General features: G+C 38.6%; 1 protein-coding gene across 3 annotated transcripts in view; it reads right to left on the reverse strand.

Moving 5' to 3' along the window:
* Positions 1 to 21645, reverse strand: part of CORIN (corin, serine peptidase) — a 309411-nt gene that overhangs the window by 229738 nt on the left and 58028 nt on the right. For all 3 annotated transcript variants that reach the window (XM_005207933.5, XM_024993569.2, XM_002688245.6), the window contains exon 3: positions 14158 to 14358. In XM_005207933.5, the coding sequence (XP_005207990.1) occupies positions 14158 to 14358 (201 nt within the window). The remainder of the gene's footprint in view (positions 1 to 14157; positions 14359 to 21645) is intronic.

Genomic DNA, 21645 nt, shown 5'->3' on the forward strand with positions numbered 1-21645 from the left:
TATTGACACAGCAGGGGCAGAAGAGGATGGGATGAATTGATAGAGTAGCATTGAAATATATACATTACCATCTGTAAAATAATGACTACTGGGAAGTTGCTGTATAACACAGGAAACTCAACCTGGTGCTCTGTGATAACCTAGAGGGGTGGGTTGGGGTGGGAGGTGACAGGGAGATTCAATACGGAGGGAACATATATACCTATGGCTGATTCATGTTGATGTATGGTAGAAACCAAGACAACATCATAAAGCCATTATCCTCCAATTAAAATAATTTTTTTTATAAAAAGGAAATCATAAGGAAGAGAAAACACATACACATAGAAATCTAAAGTCTCATCTAAATGTCATCTAAATCATCTAAATATGGGTGAGACTCAAGATATAATTGATCCTCAGGCAAAATTCCTCTTCAGCTATCAATGTGTGAAACTAGACAAATTATGTGATTCTAAAACAAAATTGGGGGAGAGGCACAGGGGGGACAGGCATGGGGGGGGGCTTTCCCATTCCAAAAAGGAGGAATAATAGATGAGGAAGGGGTGACAGGTCCCTACTGAATACTGATGGTGTCCCCACGTCTCACTACCTCACCTGTCTCATTGCCTCTTATGGTCAGCCACAATATGACCACTTGGCAAGCCCCAAACTCTAGAACAAGCAAAGACTTTTGATTTTAGGTCTTCTTTTCCCTCCCATAACCAACCCTCCCCTATTAACATTTTCCATTTTTGTTGACTTTCAAGGACACATAATATGGTAACATGGTCTGTGGCTTAATAACCATAAGACTGATCATCATCACTCTTCTGAAACGTATATCCTAGAGGCCTTTGTCTAGTGTGTATCTATGAATGTATAACCACAGAAGAAACTAACCCTCTGCCTTTAATAAACAATGGAAAAATTGGAAAGCAATTTCAAGGAGAGAATTATAGAATTCCAGATCTCCCATTTTCTGAGATGATGAAATTCTCATTTTGGAGAAGGAAATGGCAACCCACTCCAGTATTCTTGCCTGGAGAATCCTGTGGACAGGGGAGCCTGGTGAGCTTCCGTCCATGGCGTCACACAGAGTCGGACACGACTGAAGCGACTTAGCATGCAAAATTCTCATTACTACCTGTAAAAGCATAGTGGGCCATCCATAAAACTGATAACAAAAGACTCTATTCAATGTATCTAAAAATTATATTATGTTTTTGAATCTAAGAATGAAACAGTATAATCTGATTAAAAATGGAAAATCCATGACAGACCTTCAAAATAAAACTTTTATAACTGTAAATAAAACTTTTATAACTGTAAATAAAATTTGATGATGTTTCGAAGAAAGATTTATTACAGAAAAAAGTGGTATGAATTAGCAATCTTGTCTTTTAAAGAATTAACAGTTGAAATGAATTAAGTCTTCTTTATTCTCTTAACCTCCCTTATAAATTTCTCAGGTTATAAATAAAATGTCCATGTCTCAAGGCAGTTACTAGACACTTGGCTACTTGAGGACAGGATTTCTATCTGATCCACCATTATACTCTACAGAACCAAACCTCAGAGCTTGGCACCCAAAAATAGCTGTTTAAGAGCCAATGGCGATTCCTAGTATTAACATAGCCTCTCAGAAATTGAGATGTCTCACAAAGCTTGTAAGATACTGGTGTCTTACAAGACTTGGTACGCTGGTGTCAGAATGAGATTACACCAATTAAAATAATCACAAACAAGTACTGTAACTTTTATCAGTTAAACACCTCCTGCAAGTATTAATGATGCACAGCAGCAAAAAATAAAATACGTTAACACTAAGAGACAAGGAATGGTTTGCATCACATGTAAATTGATGCAAAGCTTTTGGCTTGGAAAAGTCATTACCATATTCATTTCAACTACAAGTAAGTGAAAAGGCATAGTCTCCAAAGGCACAAGTAACAGCAAACAGATTCCTGCTGATGGGTTTCTTGCTCTCAACACACAGCTGTACAAAGACTAGAAACCTGAGATAGCAAATTGAGCGATTCAGGCAAAAGAATACATACAGTGCCAATTTGCTTTCAGAATCATGGAGTAAATTAAATTACACACTTTTGAAATAAAACTTTTACATGCGAATTTGGCTTTTAAAAGATCATTTTTGTCCTTGGATTTGATCAGGACTGTTTTCGTAATGCTGTTATCAGTATGCTACTTTTTTTTTCTCTACATGGATCAAATGTATGGGGCTGTTGTTCCTGAAGAGGAACCAAAAGCCTTTTTGAAGTGGCAATTTAACTCTAACTCTCGTTTGCTGTAATAAAGTATTATAGGCACATTACCTTTGCGGGCAGATGTCACTGCGGAGGACTGCAGGATTCATTTTGGAGAAGGGGTCTGGAAGTCTTGCCCAGAAATCTTTGCAATGGGAGGAATGGGATTGTAGCCAAAGGAGAGTGAACCAAGGACTGGAGCCGAAGGAGAATGAACCAGGCACTGTTCCATCATCCCTTTCAAAACCCTAGTTCTGCAAAGACTGAGTTTGCTCTCTCTGGGAGGAACCCAATACATCCCAGGGACAGAGTCCTCTACAGATGGAATGAGGAAAAAGGAAGGAGAGTGGGGAGGGAAAAAAAAGGAGTCCATCCCTATGTTCAAATTTCCTTTCTCCCTCTCCTAAAAATTAAGGAGGTCTTTATTAGAACACTACCACGCCAACCAGATAAGCAGGCAAAAATTATTTAAAATGCTTAGTTGTTCTTGCTTGGATGTTGATAGTAGCCAGAACCCATGTCTGAATCTCATAACTGTTCTTTAAGCCTAAAGAATATAATTTAGTATATGGAGAGAGCAACCAACTATACTTGAGGCTTGGAGTCTAACATTGGTGGCCAGCAGAGCACATAAGGGATGGGGTCCAGGGTCATGACTACAGTAAATTTTGAAAGTAGCAAATTCCTAATGAAGTAGCTTAGGCAGATCTCAGACTCTCTCATACTAAAAAAACAAACAAACAAAAAAAAAACACTAATTTCCTCTAAAGCATATGTTCTTAATTATAATCCAAAGACATCAATGGTTTCACGCATAAAATTTTTGCTGTCAATCCCCCTCCCAGGCATATATCTGGAAAAGATGAAAGCTCTAATACAAAAATATATGTGCACCCCGATGTTCAAAGCAGCATTATTTACAACAGCCAAGACATGGAAGCAATCTAAGTGTACATCGACAGATGGATGGATAAAGAAGATGTGATATATATATATATATATATATATACACACACACACATACATACACACACACATACATACAGTGGAATATTATTCAGACATAAAAAGAATGAAGTAATGTTATTTGAAGCAACATGAATGGACCAAGAGATTATCATACTAAGTAAAGTAAGTCAGACAAAGATAATATTATATATCACTTATATGTAGAATCTAATAATATTACAAATGAGCTTATTTACAAAACAGAAACAGATCCACAGACATAGAAAAGAAGCATATGGTTACCGAAGGGGTAGGGGGATAAACTGGGAGTATAGGATTAACAGGTGCACACTCCCATATATAAAATAAAGAAGGATTTACTGAATAACACAGGCAACTATATTCTATAACATAATGAATTATAATAGAAAAGATCAAAAATAATATATACATATTTACATACATATATATATATACACAACTGAATCACTTCGCTGTACACCTTCAGATCAGATCAGTCGCTGAGTCGTGTCTGACTCTTTGCGACCCCACGAATCGCAGCACACCAGGCCTCCCTGTCCATCACCAACTCCCGGAGTTAACTCAAACTCATGTCCATCGAGTCGGTGATGCCATCCAGACATCTCATCCTCTGCCGTCCCCTTCTCCTCCTGCCCCCAATCCCTCCCAGCATCAGAGTCTTTTCCAATGAGTCAACTCTTCACATGAGGTGGCCAAAGTACTGGAATTTCAGCTTTAGCATCATTCCTTCCAAAGAAATCCCAGGGCTGATCTCCTTCAGAATGGACTGGTTGGATCTCCTTGCTGTCCAAGGGACTCTCAAGAGTCTTCTCCAACACCACAGTTCAAAAGCATCAATTCTTCGGCACTCAGCCTTCTTCACAGTCCAACTCTCACATCCGTACATGACCACAGGAAAAACCATAGCCTTGACTAGATGAACCTTTGTTGGCAAAGTAATGTCTCAAACAATATTAAAAAACAACTATATTTCGTTAGAAGAAAATTGCTGTCTATGAAGAAATTGGACAGGAGAAAAATATTATCTCTATTCCCAATAAGCTTCAAATGAAATTTAGCTTACTTAAATTATCAATGTAGACAACAATCAGAAAAACAAATTAGACATCGTAACTGTTTTCATATCAACATAGACTTATTACAGACATTTCAAAGTATTATGTATGTTCATCCATGTTATAAAATTACAGTTATTGACCTAGGCTACATATCATTATTTAATGTGTTAAAAAATAAACTCATGTATTACTATATCATGAATTTATATTTATATTTTGATAACTAGATTTTCATAAAATTGCTTTTCTTTATGATTCTGTGTGATATGCTTTAAGCATCAAAGAATTATCTGAGAAAGCAACTATAAGCTTGACCAGATTGTCAAAGGAGTCCCTGGCACAAAAATGTTAAGAAGCTCTGCTGTAGAGTATCACTGCTTTTCCAGAGAATATGTCACAAATAGCAAGAATTCAGGTACCCTAGAGCAGTATCTCACAAGCTGAAGAATTGTACAGGCTTTTTCACAGAGAGAAAGTTATGCAGGTATACATAAAAATTAAATATAAACCCCTTTATACCTATAGATCTAACATGAAATAAAGTTAATATATATAAATTAAATAGAAATGAAACTACAAAACTAGTAAGATTTAAGTTAATTACATTAATAAATTAATGTTAACAGTGCTCTGATAAAGGAGAAGGCAATGGCACCCCACTCCAGTACTCTTGCCTGGAGAATCCCATGGATGGAGAAGCCTGGTGGGCTCTAGTCCATGGGGTCGCTAAGAGTCAGACACGACTGAGCGACTTCACTTTCACTTTTCACTTTCATGCACTGGAGAAGGAAATGGCAACCCACTCCAGTGTTCTTGCCTGAAGAATCCCAGGGACAGGGGACTCTGGTGGACTGCCGTCTTATGGGGTCGCACAGTCAGACACGACTGAAGCGACTTAGCAGCAGCAGCAACAGCTCTGATAAAATACTATGAATATGGCGCTAACTCCTAAAGCACAAGTTTTCCTGTATTTAGGAAGCTTATGCTACCATGTATCCCCACTGAGTAAGTCAGTTTTCCTCTATTTTAACTGCCACAAAGGCATCCTTTGTACAACAAGCCAGTATATACTTTAGTTCCACAATTGAGAAGACTCTCAAACTTGCCTCTGTTCTTTTCTTAATGGCTGGACAAATGTCTAAGAAATAAAGCTTAGCAGCAACTTTATCATAAATAGAAGCTCAAATATAGGCACCAAAATTTCAAATCAGTACTTGTTATAAGACAGTTATCCAGGTTATCAAGAATAGGTGTACATTAACTACTTATCATTGAAATAGAAGGCTACATTTAAGAAATTCTTATAGAGAATTCTTTGATCCCCCAGAAAACATGTGAGGTTCCTCAGGCTCCAGATAGAGAAATACTGTCCAAGAAACAACAGAAGAATGATAAGCCATTGACACATCCACATTTACATATAAGCACAGATTCTCCCTCCAAACTGCACAATAACCTACAGTCAGTGATCTACAGAGGTGGGTACGTGACTCTAAGGACAGCAAAAATGACCCCCAAAGAATATAAAGAAGACATCCAGGATTCCACTCTGGCAGGATTAGAAAATGTCAGGGGAAAAGAAGGAACTTTATGTGATTTCGGATGTCTAAATTAGACCCCTTTAACTTATATGCAGAGTACATCATGAGAAATGCCTGGACTGGAAGAAACACAAGTTGGAATCAAGATTGCCGGGAGAAATATCAATAACCTCAGATATGCAGATGACACCACCCTTATGGCAGAAAGTGAAGAGGAACTAAAAAGCCTCTTGATGAAAGTGAAAGAGGAGAGTGAAAAAGTTGGCTTAAAGCTCAACATTCAGAAAACGAAGATCATGGCATCTGGTCCCATCACTTCATGGGAATAGATGAGGAAACAGTGGAAACAGTGTCAGACTTTATGTTTTTGGGCTCCAAAATCACTGCAGATTTCATGACTGCAGCCATGAAATTAAAAGACGCTTACTCCTTGGAAGGAAAGTTATGACCAACCTAGATAGCATATTCAAAAGCAGAGACATTACTTTGCCAACAAAGGTTCATCTAGTCAAGGCTATGGTTTTTCCTGTGGTCATGTACGGATGTGAGAGTTGGACTGTGAAGAAGGCTGAGCGCCGAAGAATTGATGCTTTTGAACTGTGGTGTTGGAGAAGACTCTTGAGAGTCCCTTGGACTGCAAGGAGATCCAACCAGTCCATTCTGAAGGAGATCAGCCCTGGGATTTCTTTGGAAGGAATGATGCTAAAGCTGAAATTCCAGTACTTTGGCCACCTCATGTGAAGAGTTGACTCATTGGAAAAGACTCTGATGCTGGGAGGGGGAGAAGGGGATGACAGAGGATGAGATGAGAAGGGGATGACAGAGGATGAGATGGCTGGATGGCATCACTGACTCGATGGACATGAGTCTGGGTGAACTCCGGGAGTTGGTGATGGACAGGGAGGACTGGCGTGCTGGGATTCATGGGGTCGCAAAGAGTCGGACACGACTGAGCGACTGAACTGAACTGAACTGAACTCCCCATATTACCCGTTTGGATAGCTTCCTAATGCAGAGTCATCCAAGTATAATTTCAGATCTTGCTCTGATTCTCTTAGCTTCATATTCTTGCAGAACTCACTTTCAAGCTAATACTGTGTTAAAAACAGAAAACTAGGAAGAAAGAATAAGCTTAAGGTTTTTGAATGGTGTATAAACTTTCTACACTCAGCAAATTCAGAGTGGGTGTTTAGGGCATTTTGGTACAGAGTTATCAGTGTTAATAAATCACTGTTGTTTCACTGTCATGATCCAAGTCATTTTATCTTCAGAAGAGAGACTATATAGTTCACTGAGGAGAAAAATATGTATATAAGGTGAATGTCATTGTTAGGAGAATGGTTGAAATAAATTATGGTGTAATGCCAGTAGAGAATGTCATTTGATCGTTGTAATAATGAATTAGAGCTAAATCACTGTCTTGGAGATACTTACATCAAGTATTCTTTTTTGAAAATTCATTTTATTTGGCTGTGCTGGGTCTTTGTTGCTGCACTGGGGCTAGTTGTGGTGCACAGACTTCTCACTGTGGCAGCTTCTCTTATTGTGAAGAATGGGCTCTAGAGCATGGGCTCAGCAGTTGCGGTGCACAGGCTTAGCGCCACTGTGGCATGTGGAATCTTTCCAGACTAGGGATCAAACCTGTGTCCCCTGCATTGGCAGAGAGATTCTTAACCCCTGGAGCACTAGGGAAGTCCTACATGAAGTATTCTTGAGTGAGAAAAACATTATATATCAAATTGTATGTAATAAATGTGATCTCATTTTTTGAAAAACAAAAATGAGTTAGACTTAAAAAATATTCACAACCTAAAAGTTGGAAGTTATGTTTTACTTGGCAGGAATTTTTAGGACTTCAAGCCTAGGAGGTAGCATCTCAAGTAACTCTAATAGAACTGCTCTGATGAGGTGCGGAGGTGGAGAAGCATGAAAGTGTTAGCTGCTCAGTCCCATGTCTGACTCAGCATTATATAGGAGTTTTCCAACAAAGAGCAGGTAGTCTGAATGTCAAAAGATTATTGTTAATTAAAGAAAACCAGATGTCTAGTTAAGGAATTTAGTGCTTTTCTATGTATGAGAAAATGCAAGAGTCTGGGCTCACTGAAATCATTCCTTTCCCATGCACCTCACCTTTATGGGGCCGGTGCCCTGTGTTTTCACATCCTGTGTTTCCTCAGGGCTCACTGTACGGAGTGGCTACAGTCTCATAGTTGCTAGGCAGCCGGTATTCGTTCCTTCCTGAGTTCCTTCAGGGTTTAGCAACTCACCATGGGTGGTGGCTGCACCCACTGTGACAGTGACATCCTTCATTTACTGATATGGCACGAAATATTCCATTTCTCAAGACAGAAACACTCCAGGGTATATGTTATTCTGTATACACATTTGAGTATATATGTTTATATGATTGTATGAGCACAGAGAAAATCACGAAATCATATACACTAGGGTAACATGGGTTAACTGTGGGCAGAAATAGGGTAATATGATGCAAAAGGAAGAAGAAGTGAAGTGATTTATTCAAAAAAGGGGGAGAAGAAGATCTTCCATTTAAAAATAATATATAATGTGATCATACTTATTCATCATAAAAAGAAGAAAAATCAACTGTCAATGTTGGAGGACATGCAAAAGAAGCAACAGAGTAGATAAGGAAGATAAAAGCAGGGTTAGGAAACAGTTCCAGGACGGCACAGTAAGATCCTCCAAAAATCTGTTTCTCCATAAAAGCAATAAAAACACTGGGGAAAAATGTCAAAAATCATATTTTTCAGAACTTTGGAATTTAACTAAAGGTCTGCATTAATTAGAGGAACATTTGTTTCCAGAAAAATGGTGGAATCACAGTGAGAACTAAGAACTTTGTAGCATTCCAACTTGCCCTATTCACATCACCCTCTCCTCAGGTCCACAGAAGCCTTGAAAACCAATGGCTTCACAACCCTGGTAACTGTGAAAACCAGCAAACTAGAAGGAAATGGAGGGGGAAGAATGAAGCTTCCCAAAAAGCTGTCTCCAGAGAACTGTCACCATTCAACTTGTCTAGAAGCTCCCTGAAAAGGATTCATGCTCAGCATTTGTCTTTACTTGATTTAACTCAGAGCTTTCTCTTCACAAACATTTCTATCCTCAGGGTACTAGTTGAAAACAATCTATGGTAACTGTTTAACATCATAGTTACCTTCGGCAAGGATACAGATTGACCAAAACACTTCAAAGGAAAAACTAGGGAATGAGATGTTTGAAGGGGCCTTTGAAAAGCTCCAACATATTCCCTGGGAAACCAGAAGGCCAGCGCTGTGCCCAAATTCAGGAAAAATATGAGAAACCAGTCACAAAAGCCACATATTTATTTCATGATGCCCTTTATATGAAATATTCAGAACAGGCATATCTATAGAGACAGAAAGTAGATTAATTTCAGATACAGGCTGAAGGAGAAGAGAAATGGGCAATAATGGATACAGCATCTCTTTTTGCAGTGATGAAAATATTCTAAAATTAGGTGGTGGTGATAGTTGCACAATTCTGTGAATACATTTTTAAAATATGCAATTATTAGGAATTCCCTGGCAGTCTAGTGATTAGGACTCAGTACTTTCACTGCCATGGCCCAGATTCAATACCTCATTGGAAAACCAAGATCTCACAAGCCAATTGACATGGCAAAAAAAAAAAACAACCTGATTTATATATATTAGAGGTCAAATTTTATGGTATGTGAATTATACCTCAAAAAAGATTTTTTCTAAGTGAATGAGAAGTATGATGATTTTTCACCTGATATAGAAGATTTAGGAGCAGGTAAGAGTGGGCTTCCCTGGTGGTGCTAGCAGTAAAGAACCTGCCTGCGGGAGACATAAGAGATACAGGTTCGATCTCTGGGTTGGGAAGATCCCCTGGAGGAGGAAACGGCAACCCACTCCAGTATCTTTGCTTGGAGAATCGCATGGACAGAGGAGCCTAGCGGGGCTACAGTCCATGGGATTGCAAAGAGTCAGACACAACTGAAGTGACTTAGTGCACACACAACAAAAAGTACACTAAGAGAACAAAATATGTTTTCAGCACATTAGCCCACTCTTGTCACTAATTCCTAATTAGAGCTTGTAGGTTATTTTATTTGTGCCGTATTACTGTTAACCCAAATGCTCTTGGTTGGTAAAAGAGTTTTCCCTTTCCTTAAAACTCAATATATCCTTGCTTAAATATTTATAATATATAAGAAGAAAAGATGAAAATAAAAATCTAGAAAAATCCCTTGCTGAAATATAGCATGAAAGATAACTGTGGGCCTTTTACCTTTCTATATTACAACTGATTTTCAAAATGCAACTGATGAAACTCCAAATGTAACAGATGTCACACAAAGCCCATTTCACATTTACAAAGCCCAACTCTGCCGCATAGTGTAACATAGGAGGTATTCTGGTTAAATTTTACAAACTGCAGTATTCTATGCTTTGGTATAATATTAAGGACCCCCAAAACAAAATGTCTTTAGGAAAGGCTATTTCCTGGTACTTTTTCAGGAGTTCTCCCCTTGTTTTTCTACCCAGGATATTGGATAGGACAGAATGTCTAGCCACTGTATTTTTGGACTGAAGTAGACTCAAATAGCTTTTACATATGCCAGAAATTTAAAAGGACTTTTAATTAGAGAATAATTTTTTAAAGGAATAAAAGGAAATTCTTTGCTATGTGTTAATAGAGATGCTGCTGCTGCTGCTGCTAAGTCGCTTCAGTCGTGTCCGACTCTGTGCGACCCCAGAGACGGCAGCCCACCAGGCTCTCCCGTCCCTGGGATTCTCCAGGCAAGAACACTGGAGTGGCTTGCCATTTCCTTCTCCAATGCATGAAAGTGAAAAGTTAAAGGGAAGTCGCTCAGTCATGTCCGACTCTGTGCGACCCCATGGACTGCAGCCCACCAAGCTCCTCCATCCATGGGATTTTCCAGGCAAGAGTGCTGGAGTGGGGTGCCATTGCCTTCTCCGGTTAATAGAGATACACAGCATTAAATGATACTTTAAGTAAAATTGACTAAACAGATACCAAATACAAAAGTGTGATTAGGCATTACCAATAAAAGTAATCAGGTATTAAATTTTTGAAGTGACTGTAGTTTATCTATTTATTCATTGAAAAGATATTTTATTGAGCATGGGCAATAAAGCAGTAAACAAAGCAGATTACTTTCTCTACTCTCCTAGACCTTAAAATTTGCTCAGAAATGCTCCTGCTATTGCAAAGAAAGCAGTGAAATTAAATAAGGAAGCATGATATTCCTGAAAGAACACCGGTCCAGGAGCCCCAAGATCTGAATCCCAATTCCATGGTTACTGACTTGTAAACAAGTGACACTGGATACATCAACTTGACTTCCCTAAGCCTCAATTTCATACCTTGAAAAACGGTGTATATATCTGTCCTGTATACCTTATTAATTATAAGGGCCACAGAGAGATAAACAAGGTCCTATTGTATAGCACAGGGAACTATGTTCAATACCCTTATGGTAAACCATAATAGAAAAGAATATGGAAAAGTATGTATATATATGTATAACTGAATTACTTTGCTGTACAGCAGAAATTAACACATTGTGAATCAATTATACTTCAATAAAATGTTTTAAAAAAAGAACCACAGAGAAAATATTCAAACATGTCCCCAAAACTGTCCAAAGCTTGATACTCACAGGCTAGTGATATTATTGAAATGCATGATAAACTATCAAATCCCTTACAGTAAATAATTTTAGTTAATATAGATAGTCTATTGAGAATCTTTATTATCAGACAGTACAGCTCAAGGCTAACAGTCAAATACATTAAGAACACAGAATGACACATATTCAAAGGTTTTGACCTTTCTCCAATTAAGCATTTTAATTTCACCTGGATTTCCTTTACATGTCAAATTATGTTCATATTCTCAAGCAATGTTCCAGCCATAGGAAGAGAAAATGAGTCAAACAGACTCCCATCAAACTTCCAAACTGAGCGACAAGGATAAGACCATATGTTTCTTTACTCTTCAGGATATGTTTGTCACCTCAATTTGAATCTTAACAATGATGGAACTTTCAAAATACCAATTACTATCATTGTAACCACATTAACTGGACTGAATTTTTGCTTAAATTACTTCTGTCCTTCTGTTGAAAAACACAGTACTAAGAATAATGAGGTGTTTAAGACATGACCAAAATATTAAAAATTTCAAAATTAAACTCATAAGAAAAATACAATTTACCTGGCATAATTTGGGTTTGCAGTATTACTGTCAGGTAATGAATATGAATCTGTAGGAATCACTGCTGAACACAAAGCATAGGAAACAGTTAACATCTATTGGTACCCCGTAGAATCCAAACATTCTGACTCTTTGGGGTTAGAGAAACAGAATAATCCTGCTTTTCTTCAGATGCTGGCAAACTTATACTGTGATAGCTTAACAGTCAGCTTAATCCTTCCCTTCCTGGCTCAGAATGAAAGTAAATACTCTTTCCTAGACCCAAGATGTGATTCTCCCCTGGAGGTTTTGATGAAAGAGGTAGCAACAAACAGGAACGTGATCAGGGATGAACGGGTTTTGTCAATCACACAACACTGTTTTAGGAGGCAGAAAGTAAAAATCAAGACCATTGCAGAGAAACCTTTTACCAGTGACTGAGCTCTGATTATGATGTATGAGTACTGACTGGGTCATTTCCATACTAATCCACTCCCACTAGCATTCTAGAAGGTTAGGAACTTTCCTGAAAGAACTAGAGAGGGACAGAGTTACATTCCAGAGCATATCACCTGCCACCATCTCAGACCCAACTCCACACTTTCTGTCTTCCCTCTCTCCCTCCCAGCTCTTTTTCTGGAATAACTGACAAATACCTCCGTCTGTCCTCAAATAGAAGTTTTGCACATGCCATTTTCCTCAAGGTATGATTATTCGTCAGTCAATAAGTAAAATAAATGTCACAGCTGAGAAAACAGGGAAACAAGAAAGAACATATAGACACCTGGAAAACGAATGAGGGGATAAGCCTCAAATTCCTCGGCATTCAATTACAGAACCGTGTGCCTGGTATTCTCACTATAAGCATCTCTGTCGCAGACATTTTCACATGTAACTGACTGACTGTATGCCAGTTTTGCAATGAAAGATAAACGAATGGTTGACAATTCGGGGCCTGACAATATGCTTTCAACGAAGTGAAATGTGTTAGCATTTCTTTCAGCTAGAGATGATATTGATAGCTTTACTGAGCTGAGAGATGACAATGATTTGCTTCAAGATGGTTTCTTATTTTGAAACACACTACACTGGAGGAGAGGAGGCTGAGGACCTCAGTGGCGCAGAGTTGAACCCACATTTTCCATAGAACTTCAGAAAGTCTATCAACAAACATGTGACACTATGCCAAGAACATACAACACTGTAGAAGACTTTCACAATGCAATACAGGACTCAGTTACAAATATACATCCTAGGATTTGGAGACTGATGCCTCTCTTAAAGAAGGGACAAATTTTAGCAAAAAAGGAAAAGCCCAATGCCAAGTGAAGAGAAATGATCATGCCAAAAAAAAAATAAGTATATAAAAATACTATAAACAGAAGACTTTGAAGACCAGGTACAACTCACAAAATCAGTTATTTGTGCTGTGTCACCATGAATCTACACATATTTCAAACGTATTCAAAATTTTTTTATTTAGCCATGAAATTTTTAAAATTATGTTAATTTGTTTTATTAAATCTTTTTAAATGTCCTTTATTTTTCATTGTTTTATCTTTTATGACAAAATTAACTTATAACCAATTAATTAGGAGGCAGAAATGTTTGTAGCAAAGATGTCTAAGGCAAAGGTGCTGACAGTGAAAATACCTAGAACCATAGAATTGGGCTACCTGCTACAAGGTACCAATAACAAAATAAGTAACTTAATTTACTTATTAACTTAACCATCTCAAAATAAGTAACCTAAAACTTTAAAGCAGAGGCACAAGCATTCAGAGGTGAGAAAATCAACACCATTATACTAATGCAAGCAGCATAGATTTTTATGCTTCAAAAGCATTGAATGGCACTGGTACATTTTTATTTCTTACTTCTGTCCCCTTATCTGGATGGCTGAACTGATGGTATTTCATGTTTAGAAAGAGGACACTCAGCTATGCTTGCCAGATAAGGGAACAGAGCTTTTGCTGTGTGACTAGTAAGGGATTGTGAATTAAGAGCATCAGTCGCCATGCTTCAAAAATCTACCTGTGGATTCCACAGATGTTAAAGGGCCCAGGCATTCAACATCTTCAGACTTACTTGTGTTCCTGTGATTCTGGTCTGCTGAGAGAGAAGCATCCATAGTCCAGGCTGGAATGTGTTGGGTGGGATGGGCAGCAGATGTCACAGTGCTCTCGTCGTTATAAGTTGTATTAAGAATAACATCAGACACGTGGACTTTACTATCAGTGACCAAAGGTTCACTCCCATTTGATTTAAAATAGGCCTTTTTTAATGTTCCTGAAAGATCAAAAAAAGATATTTTAAGACATTATTAGAGGTATTTATTAAAAAAAAAAAAACATATTAGGAAAACTCTAGAGCTGCCCTCTTGGGCAAGCAAAGAGAAAGATGATGGCCAGCAAATCCACCCACATCATTGGAACAAGCATAATCTCTTCTACCATAAATCACATAACCCTGTGAGGAGACTATCGCTTCTCAAGAGCTAAAGGTTTAGAAACTAGAGTCTCCACCCAGGTTTCCTAGTGCCCATCTCACCTGAGACTCGCCACAAATAAAACATGGGGAATCTTAGTGTTTCCTTCCTGCTATCACGGTGTTTAAATTTCACACATCATTTTATGCTACTTTGTACCCAGGACACAGCTCTCCATCTCTACCTGCCACAGAGGACAAGAGCGCCAGCATACCTCCAGCCTTCTATTTCTCCACGTTTGACACTAGCTTTCCATGAACTACACTCAGTAGATAGTGAAAATAAGAGGGCTCACCATTTACCAAGACTTACTGAAATCCAAAAAATAACTGCAATTCCAACAAAACTAAAAGAAACTAACTCATCTTTGTCTTTGACCAGAAACTACAAAACATGATGATAAGAAACAGGCATTAAAATAAGATTATCAACTGGTCACTTTCTCAAGGTATTTACTCATGAACAAAACAAAGAGCCCAACCTAAGATTGTTGGGAATCCTTTAGCATTGGCTTTAGGCAGAGAATCTGAAAACTTTGAAAGAGATCATGTATTTTTAACGTAGTCAAAATAGACAACAGAGTGTTTCCAGAATACAGCTCTCTGATTGAGTATACCACTAAAATAAATGAATATGATATTGATCCATTATACAAATACCCAAGGGAGTTTTTTTTTTTTTTTTTTTCCCTAAAAGCATTTACAGTGAATGCTCTAACTGGCTCTCACTTTTCTAAACAGCTCATGGACCATTAAAAATAAAAGAAATATAAATAAAATGTTTAATATCAGTCTATGGAAAAAATTTCTCTACATGTGCTTGACACTTGGAAAACATTAACTACAAATCAAAATAGAAAAGCAGCTGTTTTCTAGCTAACTAAGGTCAACAGTTTCATCTGCCAAAGGACTCTAAATAAAACAGTGGAGTATAAAAGCTAAAGCATGACCATGTGGTGCAGGTAACGCTCCCCAAACTGTCTGTGATTACGAGTAAATATTAAATGCAGTAGGTGAAAGAGAAGACTTCATTTAATTGATTCTGATTTTCAAAGTGATTTAGAATTTATCATAAAAATGTATACAATAGACTTGATCACTATAAAATACGTATTACATTCATGCAAAAAATTACTAATTAATTAGATACAATTTTATTTTTAATTTACTAATTTGCTCTGTTCTTTGCTAATTTTGGCATAAAGAGATGTTCTTGCACATGACATGTCATTTCCACTAATGTGGCTGTGATGAATATATAAGGTCTGTAAAGTCAATTTACTTATCGCACTAACCCTATGATCAGTATCCATCTTCGTTAACATACTTTGAACACATGCCAGTTCCTCAGTCATATCCTTGTGTGATGCACTTAAATCGGGTTCCTTATCATGCAAAATACTTCAACAGTTGTTCTTACCATTTTGTTTGTAATGACTGGCCTTATTAATCATCTTTAAGTTTTTCACCTAGCCACAGTATTGACAGTGTTAATAACATGTTTACTCTAAAATATTCTGTAAACACTGACTTGGAGAAGACAATGGTACCCCACTCCAGTACTCTTGCCTGGAAAATCCCATGGACGGAGGAGCCTGGAAGGCTGTAGTCCATGGGGTCGCTAAGAGTCAGACACGACTAAGCGACTTCACTTTCACTTTTCACTTTCATGCATTGGAGAAGGAAATGGCAACCCACTCCAGTGTTCTTGCCTGGAGAATCCCAGGGACGGGGGAGCCTGGTGGGCTGCCGTCTATGGGGTCGCACAGAGTCGGACACGACTGAAGTGACTTAGCAGCAGCAGCAGCAGCAAACACTGACTTTTTCAGGAAACACGACTTGAATAACAACTTTCTAAAGAAAAAAAAAAGGCAGATTCCTGGCTCTTAAACTCTCCACATCAAAGCAAGTTGACAGAAAAAAAAGATAACACATGACATATGATAGTTGCTGCAGCTAATGTCCTTAAACTATATTTTTTAAGAGAAAGACAACAGACAGAGACAACAAACTTAAAGGACCTGTTTTTAAAAGCCTGAACTCACTAGACAATATTTTCAAGCATCTCTGGAAACTGACTCTCAACTCACAGTTGGCCCTCTATTATGCATTTTTTTTCAAAGCACAAAAAATAGAATTCATAAAACTAAACACTCTCAAGCTACACCATGATGAGCTATAAAAATGCTATGAGTTATTAGCCCAGAGTAGAGTGTTCATTCTTCGAGTGTTGCCACATCCTTCTCCACATTCCTATTTTTATAGTGCTGTGGTTAAAAGTATGGGTTCTAAAGCCTGACCACCTGAGTTTAAATCCCATCGCTAGTACACACCAGCCCTGAAACTCTGGGCAAAGTCTCAACTGACGCAAAATAAGGAAAGTAAAAGCATCTCTCCTCAGTGGGCTGTATTCGTCAATACACACATAAACACTTGGAACAGTTCCTGGCACACAGTAAGTTCTCAGTAACTGTTAGTCATTACTGCACAGTAATAGTAATAGAAGTAAAATAGTCTTTTTTAGGGCTTTAAACGAAAGTTGCTCAGTCGAGTCCAGCTCTTTGCGACTCCATGGACTATACAGTCCATGCAATTCTCTAGGCCAGGATACTGGAGTGGGTAAGCCTTGCCTTTAGGGGATCTTCCCAACCTAGGGATCAAACCCAGGTCTCTTACATTGCAGGCAGATTCTTTACCAACTGAGCCACAAGGGAATCCCAAGCATACTGGAGTGGCTAGCCTATCCCTTCTCCAGCAGATCTTCCCAACCCAGGAATCGAATCAGAGACTCCTGCATTGCAGGCGGATTCCTTACCAACTGACAAATTAGGGAAGCCCCCTTAGGGCTATAAGGTACTTATAAATAAATGCCAATTTCCTTTTACTCTAAATGTATCCCAGCATAATAAAATGACTAAGGAAATTTTCAAAAGTTAATCACTTAACCCTATTTTAGAATAAAATAACTGTGGCCCTTTCATGCTAAGTTATTAATAGAAGGCCACACTGTATCAGGGTTGTATGTTCCAAAAGTGTTTCAGCTATAACACAGTTCTATTTAACAATGTTTAGGAGCATTCAGATGCTCAGTCATGTCCGAATCTTTGCAACCCCCATGGACTATAGCCTGCCATACTCCTCTGTCCATGGCAAGAATAGGGGAGTGGATTGCCATTTCCTCCTCCAGGGGATCTTTAGGACTCAGGGATCAAACCTGCATTTCCTGCACTGACAGTGGATTCTTTACCACTAAGCTACCTGGGAAGCACAATGTTTAAGAAATGGTCTGCAATTCCAATAATAAAAACCAAGCGTTACTGATCACTTATCAATACATCTAGCAGACTGAGCACTGGCATCCAAAATGATGCTCCCCCAGAGATGTCCACATCCCAAGTCTCAGAGCCTGGGCATAGGTTACTTCACACTCCTTACATGGCAAAAGGGGTTGCAAATGTAAGTTATGGAGTCTGAGATGGAGAAATCATCCTAGACTATCTAGGTGAACCCAAGGTACTCACTGGGTCCTTATAAACAGAAGAAGGTAAGAAAGCGCATGTCAGAGCTATAACAGTGTGATAAAGACTCAATGAGCCATTGCTCATTTTGAAGATGGCAAGGGGGCCACAAACCAAGGAATGTAGGAAGACGCTAGAAGCTGGAAAAGGCAGAAAACAGACTGGTCCCCAGAGTCACCTACCAACACCTTAATTTTAATCCCATGAGGCCTATTTTATACTTCTGACCTCTATAACTCTAAGCTACTACATTTGTGTTATTTTAAGCTTCATTACAACATTAATATTACAGCAGCAATACAAAACTAATACAGGCACTAGACTAAGTATCTTTACTAGTTAGACTTCCAACAATCCTATGATACAGATGCTATAATTAACCCTTCTTGATGAAGTTTCAGAGAGAAGAAAACTGAAGCTTACATTAACTTAGCCCAAGAATTGAGTTGGGATAAGATATATACCCATACTCAGAGAGTCACACATGCTTTTCACTTTGGACAAGGTATACAAGTTAAAAAACTCAACCATCATAAGCATGTAAGAAATTTATCTTCCTATGAGTTTGAAATAAACTCCTTATCCTTATATCTCTTATTGTTCAGTCACCCAGTCATGTCCAACTCTTTGTGACCCCATGGACTGCAGCATGCCAGGCTTCCCTGTCTATCATCTCCCTGAGTTTTCTCAAACTCATCTCCATTGTGTTGGTGATGCCATCCAACCGTCTCATCCTCTGCTGTCCCTTTCTCCTCCTGCCTTCAATCTTTCCCAGCATCAGGGTCTTTTCCAAAGAGTCAGCTCTTCATATCAAGTGGTCAAAGTATTAGAGCTTCAGCTTTAACATTTCTAGTCATGTGGTAATACCTTTATGGCTCAGCAGTAAAGAATCTGCCTGCCAATGCAGGAGATGCAGCCTTGATCCCTGGATTGGGAAGATCCCCTGGAGGAGGAGACAACCCTCTCTAGTATTCTTGCCTGGGAAATCCTATAGACAGAGGAGCCTGGTGGGCTACAGTCCACGGGGTCTCTAGGAGTCAGACAGGACCTAAGGACTGAGTACAAGCATGCATCTTCTATGTTCTAGGAGCGATGTATTTACTCTCTGCTGAGAGCAAGTCACAAAATTGAGTTAGAGGTTTTCATCAAGATGTTTACAGATTAGCTGAGAGAGACATGTATGTATGTAAAAATACAGACCATGAAACAAATGCTTTGAGAATGATATGCATATGACAATCTGTTGACAAAAATTAGAGAAGAAGCTGAGATTCCATTAGAGAAGAAGCTGAGATTCCATTAGAGAAAATTAGGAAAGATTTCTTAGGGGATAATGATCCTCCATGTGAATCTTAAAAGATAATTAGGGATTTTCTAGGTTTGAGCCAAGCATTTATGGGGAAACAATTTCCTGCATTAAGGAATAGAGAACTTTTTAGATAGAGCAAGGGGATATGCAAAAGCTGAGCAGCAAGTAACTAAACACGGCTAGCACACAGGGAGCTGACAAGAGCAAAGGAAATGGAGCCAGACTGTGAAGCGTATTCCTGTTAAAGCTTTGGAGTTATCTTGTCATGATAGAGAACTTCTGAAGGGTCTTAAATGGGGTAGAATGTTAAAATGACCACTCAGACAACAGTGATGCTTGAAAGGGGCTAAGTCTAGCAGACAGTTAGAAGGCTACTGCAATAGTCCAAGGGAAAAAAGATGGACTGAGCCAAGGCAAAAGCAGTGAGAGCAAGGGGAACATTTGAGAGAGAACTTTCAGAGGCAAAATTATAAGAACTTAACAAAAAGTATCAGAGGTCCCTTAAATGTTTCCAGTTTGAGTTATGGGTAAAGATATTTACCGAGGTGGGATGATTGTCATTTGAGTTATTCATCAAATATTTCCAACTCTCTCCCATTCTACTAGGACACATGCTGGTTTACATTCTCTGCCCTCATTCTCTGTCTCTTGACATCTTTGATGCTGATCAAAGTGTACAGACTTCCAGTTATAAGATGAGTATATTCTGGGGGTTTAATGTACTGCATTGTGATTTAGTTAATGATACCACATTACATACTTTTAAAAAAGAACCTCTAGGGCTCTTTTTCTTTCTCTCTGACACAATAACCACAAGGTTCAAGATGATGGCTAGTCCATCAATTTAGTCCCTGAGTGACCTGAATGAGCACAGCCCCCCTGCCATCTTGTAAAGCACGTGCTGCAAATGAGAAACTTACTTTCAGTGTTGTTAAACCACTAATATATTATGATTATTTTTGTTACACAGCATAGCATAGCCTGCCCTGACTGATACAATAGATAATAAAGAATGAAAAATAGACATTGTAGAAGTTTCCTTTTGTTATTGTAATTATTATGAATACATTGAGTGTAAAATGCGATGAAACACACAAGGGGAAAGAAATCTAAATCCAAAGCAATCTAAACATTTCTTCCAGAAGGTCTTACCAGACTTCCCCACAAGTGTGCATCTTCTTTGTGTTCCCTGATCACACTGCCTATATCACTAACACACTCAAGTGAAATTGGCTGTTTCTTGTCTGCCTCTTCCAAGTTAAGAAGGTATAGTATTCATGACTGCATTTCAAGCACACAGTAGAATGCTTGGCACCAGTGTAGGCCTCAATAAACACTTGCTGAATGCATGAATGATGAAAGAAGTCATGGGAGAGCACAATACTGTCTAGAGAAGTATGGGTGCTAAGTGAGAAGAGAGCTAAGGTAGACACTCCCAAATTTACTGGCTAGGTACAGAAAGGTGGTGCTAGTGGTAAAGAACCCTTCTGCCAATGCAGGAGACATAAGAGATGAGGGTTCGATCCCTAGGTTGGGAATAACCCAGTATTCTTGCCTGGAGCATCCTACTGACAGAGGAGCCTGGTGGGCTACAGGTCACAAAGATTTGGACATGACTGAAGCGACTTAGCACATAGAGAAAGACGAGCTTAAGGACACAGAGAAAGACCAGACAGAAATAGAACGAAAATTAGAAATGATAATATCCAGGCAAAGCAGAAGAGCATTTCAAGAAGAAAGGAGTAGTCAAAGCTGAGCATGCTCATTGTGACCAAATATAAACAAACACAGAGGGAAAGCAGAGGCTCTCCAAAATCTTGTTCAAACACACACAGGTTCCAAATGCTGCTCTTCAATGAAAGGACATTGGGGCCCTGGGGCAGAACAGATATAGTAGTATGAAAAGAAGAGAAAGAAGAAAAGATCAGATTACAGTGGATTAAGGACTGGATGAAGCACAGAAATGACCTCGGAAGCTTGTTTGAAAGTAAATTTGGCAGGTCTGGAGAGGGGCCCAGGATTCCAGATTTTGCATTTCATACAAACTCCCAAGTGATGCTGATGCTGCTGGTCCACTGACTACACTTTGAATACAAGACTTTAGACGGCCTTTTCCAAAACATCACACATTATGCATAACCTCAGACCAGAGGAATTAAAGAAAAAATATTCTCAAGTTTGAGAACTGCATAGAAAAATCTTAAGGTTCTGGTGGAAAAAAAAACTAAGGATCTGAGAGGTTTGCCCTTTTAAAATGATATT

This window comes from Bos taurus, chromosome 6, assembly GCF_002263795.3.
Source record: "Bos taurus isolate L1 Dominette 01449 registration number 42190680 breed Hereford chromosome 6, ARS-UCD2.0, whole genome shotgun sequence".
NCBI classification, from domain to species: domain Eukaryota; kingdom Metazoa; phylum Chordata; class Mammalia; order Artiodactyla; family Bovidae; genus Bos; species Bos taurus.